General features: G+C 34.7%; 1 protein-coding gene across 2 annotated transcripts; it reads right to left on the bottom strand.

The window, feature by feature from the left end:
• Positions 1 to 5,099, bottom strand: LOC21396684 (metal transporter Nramp6). Of its 2 annotated transcripts, XM_024162885.1 has the most exons (14): positions 5,006 to 5,099; positions 4,536 to 4,687; positions 3,186 to 3,264; positions 3,049 to 3,089; positions 2,834 to 2,912; positions 2,631 to 2,735; positions 2,333 to 2,442; positions 2,054 to 2,235; positions 1,886 to 1,955; positions 1,593 to 1,766; positions 1,348 to 1,452; positions 1,071 to 1,202; positions 764 to 859; positions 1 to 605 (listed from the first exon to the last, which is right to left on the bottom strand). In XM_024162885.1, exons 2-14 carry the CDS (start codon positions 4,650 to 4,652, stop codon positions 267 to 269), a joined length of 1,629 nt encoding a protein of 542 aa, XP_024018653.1. In that variant the 5' UTR covers positions 4,653 to 4,687; positions 5,006 to 5,099; the 3' UTR covers positions 1 to 266. The 2 variants fall into 2 exon arrangements, with proteins under 2 accessions (XP_024018653.1, XP_024018654.1); XM_024162886.1 differs by lacking the exon at positions 1,071 to 1,202.
• Between the last annotated feature and the right edge of the window lie 3,596 nt (positions 5,100 to 8,695).

The raw sequence follows: 8,695 nt of genomic DNA on the forward strand, positions 1-8,695 counted from the left end.
TGAACGAATAAAAAGCTAGTTACGAAAAGACATCATATATATAAGAGCTACGTAGGATTATGTAATAATCCAGCTAGTTTCCATACCTTACTTTATTTAAATTAGTACTACTAAGAGAACAATGTTACAGAGTCCACCAGTGAGACCCACCTTCTATTAATGGTGGTTCTTAGCACCGATGGTGTCCCGAGCATTTTTCACTACTTTAGGACCCTAAGAAGAAGCTAAATGTCCTACAAATGTTACCTTCACCAAATATAGGAGACTTAGTCAACATCAACAGTGGACCTTCTTTGGGGCAATTGCATGCTCACAATGTCCTCTCTTGGGAGACAATACATTGAGGCATTGCTCTGCTCATTGGCGGTCATTTGTCTGCTCTCGGGCATTGTGAACGCCAAAAGGTGTGTGGCCTCCTTGTTTTTTCGGAAAACCAGATATGCAATTCCAGCCAAGTACACTGCCATCCCCGAGAACCCGAATATGCCAAGAAACACAGCCGCCACTATTTGTAAGTGAAGAAGCAGCTTGATAAATCCAGTCATCAGATAGTATATGTTTATGGCCATAATCAGGGAACCTATAATCCAAGTTATAGCTGAGATCTGCAAATTTTGTGATGAACATAAAACTAGTTAATGACTTGTCGGCTTATGTACGTATGCATATATAAATACAGGTTGGATTCAGAGACAAATTTAAACTTTCCAAGAACAAGTAATCAAATTTGTACAGAACTGAATGGGGTAAGATAGACTTTTACCGCGACAGAGTTGACGCATGCCCCCATCTTGGTCTCACTACTTGTGAATTTGAGAAGTGGAACAAGAGCAAAAGGGAGCTCAAATGATAAAATCATCTGTAGAGAGAGAGAGAGAGAGAGAGAGAGAGAGAGAGAGATAAAAGGATGTAAAAACACAAGATGTGCAGAGGGCGGAAAAAGAAAAAATTGTAGTACCCTAGGCACTAAAATTGAAGGGTAATATTTGTAATGTTCTGTGTACTAATATTCAGAGCTCCCTTGTTTTACTAGCAAGATAGAATTTATTATATATACAAGCATATCTTACAGATGCAATAATGATTAGCTTTCCAGCCCCAGCAGAGCCACCAATGATTGCAACTATTAGACTAGGGACTATAGCCAAACATCGGGTTAAAAAGTTGCGAATCCATGGCTTCAGTCGTAAATCAAGAAAGCCCTTTAAAGAGAAAAATTTGGAGATGAACACGTTAGAGAGGGAAAGTGAAAGCATAAGAATCTTGTGTCTCAACAAAACAAGTATTACCTACATTAATCAGTTTACAATATATGGTGACAAAACTGTATGGTCCTAGCACAATTACCTGCATAACATATTGCCCAGCATATGTTCCTGTGATAGTAGAACTCTGACCAGACGCCAGCAGAGCAATTGCAAAAAGTTTTGAACTCCAACTGCCCAAGACATTCTGATGCATGCAGATAAATGTAAAACACCATTATTAACATTAAAATACACACTGAAATTTGAGATGTAACAAAATTGACCGACCAAATGCCAAGAAAACAAAAGTGACAGAGTATTAGTAAACATTGTAACACAGCATACCCTTAGTAAAAAGGAAGCCTTGTTCAAGTCCAAGTCCTGGCAGCTCTTCTGATCCTCAGCATTCAGACTTGAAGAACCGCAAACTGCTCCACTCACAGAAATAACTGATATGTTAATTAGAAAGGCCACCATGAGAGCAAAGGCGCTTTCAAACATATAGAATCTGCATGCCTCCTGTAAGTAGTGTGTTTCATCAGATGTAGCACCACATGAATATGTCAAAATTTTCACATCTTATATTCCGAAAAGAATCCAACAATGTCAAAGGCTAGTCCATTGAAGATAAGGCTTACTCTGATGCCACGGACAGATCGTGGTATTTTCCTAGAGAGCACCAAAGCAGAGTGGAGAAAGAGATTGTGGCTGTAACAAGTACATAGGGGAAAATGTAGTTAGAGAAGAACAGATGGTAAGCCAAGGGAAGAAACCATACAGTTACTGCGAAAACATTCTAAACGTACGGCATAACCATGGCACCAAGAAGTGAAATTGCAAGACCAGTGGCACCACTTCCTTTCAGTTGGGGAACAAAAAGTCCTTTCAGAACTTCTTTCGGATCAGGGTTTGCGTAGTGAAGCTCCACGAAGAAGCATGCGGCAATTGTGAGTACAAGAAATGCAATCAAGAATTCAAGTTTCCTGACCTGTATACAGAGTTAAGGACTTGGCTTCAATTTTAGCCATGAAATATCCAGAAACAAATTGCAGAGTTTCTAAGTTACAAGAAATATATCAAGGTACCCCATATTGCTGCAATGCTAGAAGAACTAAAGTACTAAGTCCTGTCAGAAGAACACCACACCATATAGGAACATTGAAGAGCATGTTCAAAGCAAATGCAGTTCCAATCACTGCAAATAAAAAGCCATTTAAAAATGAGACATTGAAAACATAATTTCATATATTACTATCTTTAAAATGAAGCATTGGAAAAAAAAAAAAAAAAAATTCCAATCCTTCAGGCTTTGGCCATAAATTCCTTTTAAAAAAAGAAATGTTTACGATTGATGTTAGAGAAAAGGATGTATTAAGCTTTTACCTTCAGGAATGTCACATGCAACTATAGCAATCTCGGCTAGAACCCACAGGATGAAGTTGGGCACCCTAGGATATTCCATTCTGCAGTGTTCTGCTAAGTGCTTTCCTACAATTTAGAACAACACTTGATAAGGACCAGTTTGATAAAGATAATTTGGACCAATGGCCACAAAATATATAGTGTATAGATTGAAAATCACATGCCTGTGACAACCCCAAGATTGGCTGCAAGTGACTGTATGACTAAAGCGGCACAAGAAGCCACCAATATTATCCAAAGCAGCTGCAAAAGACGAAGTTTCACATTAATTTTATACAAATAATCTTACACAAGTATGGTTAAGAAATATGTATGAAGAACTCTTGTTCCTTCTAGAACGGGTTGCAACATTTTTAATATCAAAAGGTGAAAGACACACCTCGTACTTGTATTGTGCTCCAGACTGCAAATCCGTCTCAACTGTTTGCGAACCACAAAAAATAAACATCTTACTGAAATGTCATTTTTAAACGTGTAATCTGGAAGCACAAAATGATTGAGAGCTTATCATCTTACAATTTCCAGGGTCAATATATGCAATAGAAACAAGAAATCCAGGTCCCATGTAGGCAAAGAAGTTTTTCCAGCTCTTTCTCTGCATAAACAAATTGTAAGTCCCCACAATCAAGCAATTAGCCTCCAAACACGCCTCTCAAATACATTGACAAACTTCTAACAGTTAGGACACAAATAAGAAATATGACATATATTTTAACAGCTGAAATGCAGACCGACGCAAGAATATTGAATCAAAATTTACAAAAGAAAAGACATGTCCCAATTGATAAGTCCGTGAAGATAATTCTTTGTTTATAATAAAAATCATCCGTTGCATCATATAGGCAGCTTCTAGTACGGCATACAATCGTTACTTTATCTTCCAGTATATCAGATATGTACTATGTAGCATGATAATGGGTAGCAAATGCATGAAGAAAATAATGTTACGTACACATATCTCTAGTGATAAAAAAGCAGGTGTGCACTTTAGATAAAGCTCTCACAATGGCATTTCGAAATTGAATGGTACATGCTAGACAATTTTTTTTTCTCTGCATTAGATTACATCTCGTTCTTAGTCTGCTCATCAGATCATTAAGGATTTTTTTTCTTTTTTTTTTTTTTTTTGGCGAAAAGAACAATGAACAGCCCATAATCCGCATTAGTTGAAAAGCCAGGAATTCTTTTAGTGGAACTATAGCTCAACTTAGAGTAGTGCTTACTGAGAAGTCACCATCAAGATTTCAATGTTTTCCCAAATATATATATATATATATATATGTATATATTAAAGCGCTAATTAGTCTTCAAGTTTTTTTTTGTTTTTTTTGTTTTGTCAAAGCAGGAGAGCCACCTAATTTGAAGAAGGGGGGAAAAATCAATGCATGTTTATCGTCATGCCTCATTTTTTTGGTATCATTTACTGTCTTGACCCCTGATTAGAGTTTTAAATTTCTGAAATTGCACCAAAAATATGCATATAGTTATTTCTCGAGTTTTTTTTTAGTAATTTCACCAATCTCTCTCACAATTGGTCTATATATCACATGACTTTTTCATCTTCATCCAAAATTTTTCACTGTGCTTGTGAGTTTTGAAGAAGGTAGCCTCCTACTACAAGGTTAACACTCAAATTAATCGCCCACAAACTACCACATTTGATAGTATCCAATAAAACAAAATACTAAGAGAATACAGAGAAGAGAGAGAGAAATCAGAGAGAGAGAGAGAGAGAGAGAGAGAGAAGGAGGAGGAGGAACTTAGGCGTTTATCTCAGCAAAGCATTATTCCAAACAGTTTTAGGGCCATTCAATTCTCAAATCTTTCTGCAAAAGAACTCCATTAACAAACAAAGATGAAACTCACATCGGGAACGACAATCTGATCAGTATCGGAGTTCTCAATTAGCGGCGCATTTGAGAGGCTTCGATTTCCAGTGCTCGCAATGAACTGTGGCTGCCCAGCCGAACCGGATATTGCCATTTTTTCCCTTTTCTCTACTGTTTACACTACATAAACTAAGACAAAGAAAAAGCTAAATAAATAAATCATGACTTTGAGTTAAAACGAAAAGAACAAATCAAGCAAAACGAAAAAAAAAAATGACGAGAAAGAAAGGATTTTTCCTTTAAACAAAAGGATCACTGAACCATGAAAAACAGATAATTAAAATTGTTTTCTCCACATTCAAAGAACAAGTTTGATCTTCTTTACTTTTACTAGTTTCTAAGCAACCAAACAGAAAAAAAAAAAAAAAAAAAAAAAAAAAAAAAAAAAAAAAAAAAACAAAAAAAAATAAATAAAGTAACATAGAAATATGAAACAAAATTCAATACCAATAACAGATTCGAGAAGCTCAGCTCAGAGACTAGACATGAAAAAAGATCTCCTCAAAAAGAAACTGTGCCAGTCACTATGCTCAGCGTACAAACTCTATGGTTTATATAGAGAAAAAAAATAGAATTTAAAAATAAAAAAATAAAAAAATAAAAAATCTTTGGATTTTGTTTTTTTTTTTTTAAATTATTGTCCGAGAGAAGGGGATGCTGATATGCGCTCCTTTCTCTCCTTCAATCCTCGTTCTCCCTTTTCCAATTTTGTCAAGAGAGAGAGCACGCGCGCGCACACGCTTTTGTTACAAAAGCCAACCGAATCTCCACCGTCAAATCGCGCCTCCACATGGGACCCGCGTTTTCAACGGTCAATCTGTCGTTAAGTTTCTGTCGCCTCTGCACTGGATCTAATACGGCAGACTTTCGAGCATGTGGCTCTCGTGAGAAGTACGCACCCGAATGTACATCCACGTCGGCATAAAGAGTAGCTTGTGGGTCCCTTAAATTCTGGACAACGAAATCTACGTAGTACGCCGTACGCGTGTGTTGTTCGTTTGGTCGGAGGTTTCACTGTTAAAAATTGACAGGGGCATGCATCTGCTTTGTGGGGTGACGAGATGGGACGGTCTAGATTCTTTAAAAGCCAGTTTAGTAGACTGATCGGACGGCTGGATATTCTTTTGTGTGATTGCATCGTACGGTTAGGGAGTTCGGGATTTGGATTTGTGTACAACCACTGATAAGAAAAAGCCAGTACCTAGAATTTCGTTATTGATGAATTGTTAATTTACATCCGTTTAATTTAATCATTTAAATTTAAAATTTAAATTTTATTATTGTAAAAAGTTTTTAAAAACAGTCACATTTAATTTTTTTGATACAATAAAAAACTCTCATATAAAGTCACATCTCAACTCGAATTAAATTATCGAATCAGCAAACTAAACATGTTCTTATTATACTCGAAAAAAATCTGGACATCCATTTTTTATTTTTAGAGGAAAATCAAGACTTTCAATTTGATATTTTGATATATATCTAAGGATTCGTTTGGTATAAAGGTTTAAATCAAGGTGATTCTAGTTTTGATTTTGAAATTAGAATCATGATTCATAATTTTGGGTATAAATCATTGTTCTGAAATCAGAATCAGAATCAAGGGTTTAAACCACCCAAAATCAAGGGGGAGCTAGTTTTAGAATCATTTAAAACATCACATCAAGGTTCAAACATTGTATTAGAACCATCCAAACCAAACACTGATTCTGAGTCAGTCAAATCAGAACCACTTTTTACTTTTTGTAAATAAACACTGATTTAAACTAGAATTATGGTTCCGCGTTCTAGAACCCTTACACGAAACGTGCTCTAAGTTAAGAAAATTTTCGTATCGTTAATTTCTTGCTGTTGCCACCTACATTTTTTTTAGACATTTATTTTGGACACACAATCCGATTTTTGAACCAGATATGAATTGCCGATAGCAATGGCTAACAACCATTTGGATTTTGGACTATAAGACAAACTCAGGTATTTATTTCTTTGTTTAGTTCTATTGCTAGAAAAGCTAGCTATTTAGCTGTCATATTCCTATCATGTTGCAATTCACTTTTTTTAGGTCCAAGAATACAATGTAACAACTATATGGAATTTCTAATTATATATGTATATATATATATATATATATATTATAGAGTTGGTACGTATATTTATTCCTAATGCTCACAAAAGTAGTTTAATATACTGATACACAGTCTCACACTAGTCTCTTACATAAAGCTGGGGGTTCAATAATGAGTTTTGTCCATAATTCACTTATCCATAATTGTGCCCTCACTATTTGAGAGTCTCATATATGACATAATTTGGGGTTACTTTGGGAATAATTTTGACAAGATTTGGATGGTAAAGGTTTCACGGCATCAATTAAAGTATTCACGATCACGAGTCACTTGAAAAAAGCAAGTTGCGTGGATTATTAACCAACCAAACCCAATCTTGGGCGTTTTTATAACTGTTTTTGTATGACATTCTCTAGCATCTCTTATGGTTTATAATTCTTGGTGCTTTGCTTCCGCAAATTGAGTTTCAATAAAGTGGAACCCTTAGAATATTACAAAGTTTTATTTATTTATTTATTTATTTTGACCATTCGAATATTTATTACAAAGTTAGATGAATGCTACTATGCTTGCAGCAATCCAAAACACTAACCCTTTTGGACCACCTCAATCACTTCAAGGTCAAGTCCCGCATGATTGAAAAATACTAAAAGTAGCTACTGATATTTTAGTGTTATATTAATATGGGTGATTAGTGATTGTAACTATCGCATTTTCATAACGTAAATTTGATTATATTAGTTGTATAATTGGATTGTTAAGACAAAAACTGGGGATATGGTATTAGTGAACGACATTACTATTTTGTGAAGACTAAAGAGTGGTGTCAAGCACTTACGACATTCCCATTTACTATTACTCCACATGATTAGATTCTTTATCTTCTATGCATATATATAACAACTCATTGAGAAGTAATCACCAATGTTTCTAGCGCACGCGCACAGGAGAACAGAAAAGAACAACTGATATGACAATACCTGAATCCACCATATGAACAACACAATTCTTTTACTAGGTGATGTAGCAGAGGCCATTATAAGCTTAACAAAAAGTATTAAAAAAAAAAAAAACAGAGAGAGATAAACCTAATTAACATCCGTTGATTCGCTTAAAATAATAGGGATTTTACAGAATAGTAAAAGATTACTTTGGAAAAAAGAAGAGTGAAATAGTGGAAGTTGGTTCAATATATTCTATCTCCTTACCTATTATGAAAGTGGTACTAACATATTTATTTGTTAATCTATCCCAAATATGAACAAGAAACTACAAATAAAATTGGGAAATTAAATAACAATTCCAAATCCTTATATATGAAAAGGATTGATAAGCTAGTAACAGTTGACCTGCTATTTTTATTTTTTTTTAGAGTCTTTTCTTTGTTTTCCACCAATTAAATTTGAACAAATCTCCTTAATGCTATTGATAGAGACCAACGCTCTGGAAATTGTAACCTCTACTTCACCTTTTTCCCGTGATGTTGCTTTTGGAAACGTGTCAAGTCTTAATGAAAACATGGAAAAAAATAATGCGTTGTGTGGCTATTTCATTTGTTTTCCTTTCTTTTTCTTCGCCCTTCTCTTGCTAAATTTTCTTCGCGATGTCAATTATAATTCTCATGCATGCGTATGGACCTTTGTTTACCGAAATTTTCTACAATTACATATATTGCGCAGCAAATGTACAATTATATATAACTCTGACAAATTTAACTCTTTTTTTTTTTATAAAAAAAAAAAAAACGAAAGAAGATGAAGTTTATTCGTGTATACAGATTATTGCCGCAGTGCTGCTGCTGCTGCTGTTGTTGTTTTGTGTTTGCAAAGGTGCTAGAAAAAAGGAAGTAAAAAGTAAAAGAAATCGAGTGAAAACAAATAAGAAAAGAAAGAGTTTTTTTTTTTTTTCCTGATAAAAAAGAAAAGAGTTTTACATTCATAATAATTTGTCGAAAGAAAAGAAAAGAGGGAACAAATATCTATATTAATTTATTTTAATACTAAACCCTACCGTTACACAAAATAATTTCTTAATGTGAAATATCTAACGCCAAATGTGAGAAACTCTTTCC

This window comes from Morus notabilis, unplaced genomic scaffold (genome assembly GCF_000414095.1).
Source record: "Morus notabilis unplaced genomic scaffold, ASM41409v2 Scaffold410, whole genome shotgun sequence".
Lineage (NCBI taxonomy): Eukaryota > Viridiplantae > Streptophyta > Magnoliopsida > Rosales > Moraceae > Morus > Morus notabilis.

Coding starts and splice junctions, on each gene's coding strand:
- LOC21396684 (XM_024162885.1), bottom strand. CDS start 4,652: ATGGCAATATCCGGTTCGGCTGGGCAGCCACAGTTCATTGCGAGCACT. Junction 2,443..2,630: donor TGCATGTGACATTCCTGAAG/GTAAAAGCTTAA, acceptor TTTTATTTGCAG/TGATTGGAACTGCATTTGCT. Junction 2,236..2,332: donor TAGCATTGCAGCAATATGGG/GTACCTTGATAT, acceptor CTCTGTATACAG/GTCAGGAAACTTGAATTCTT.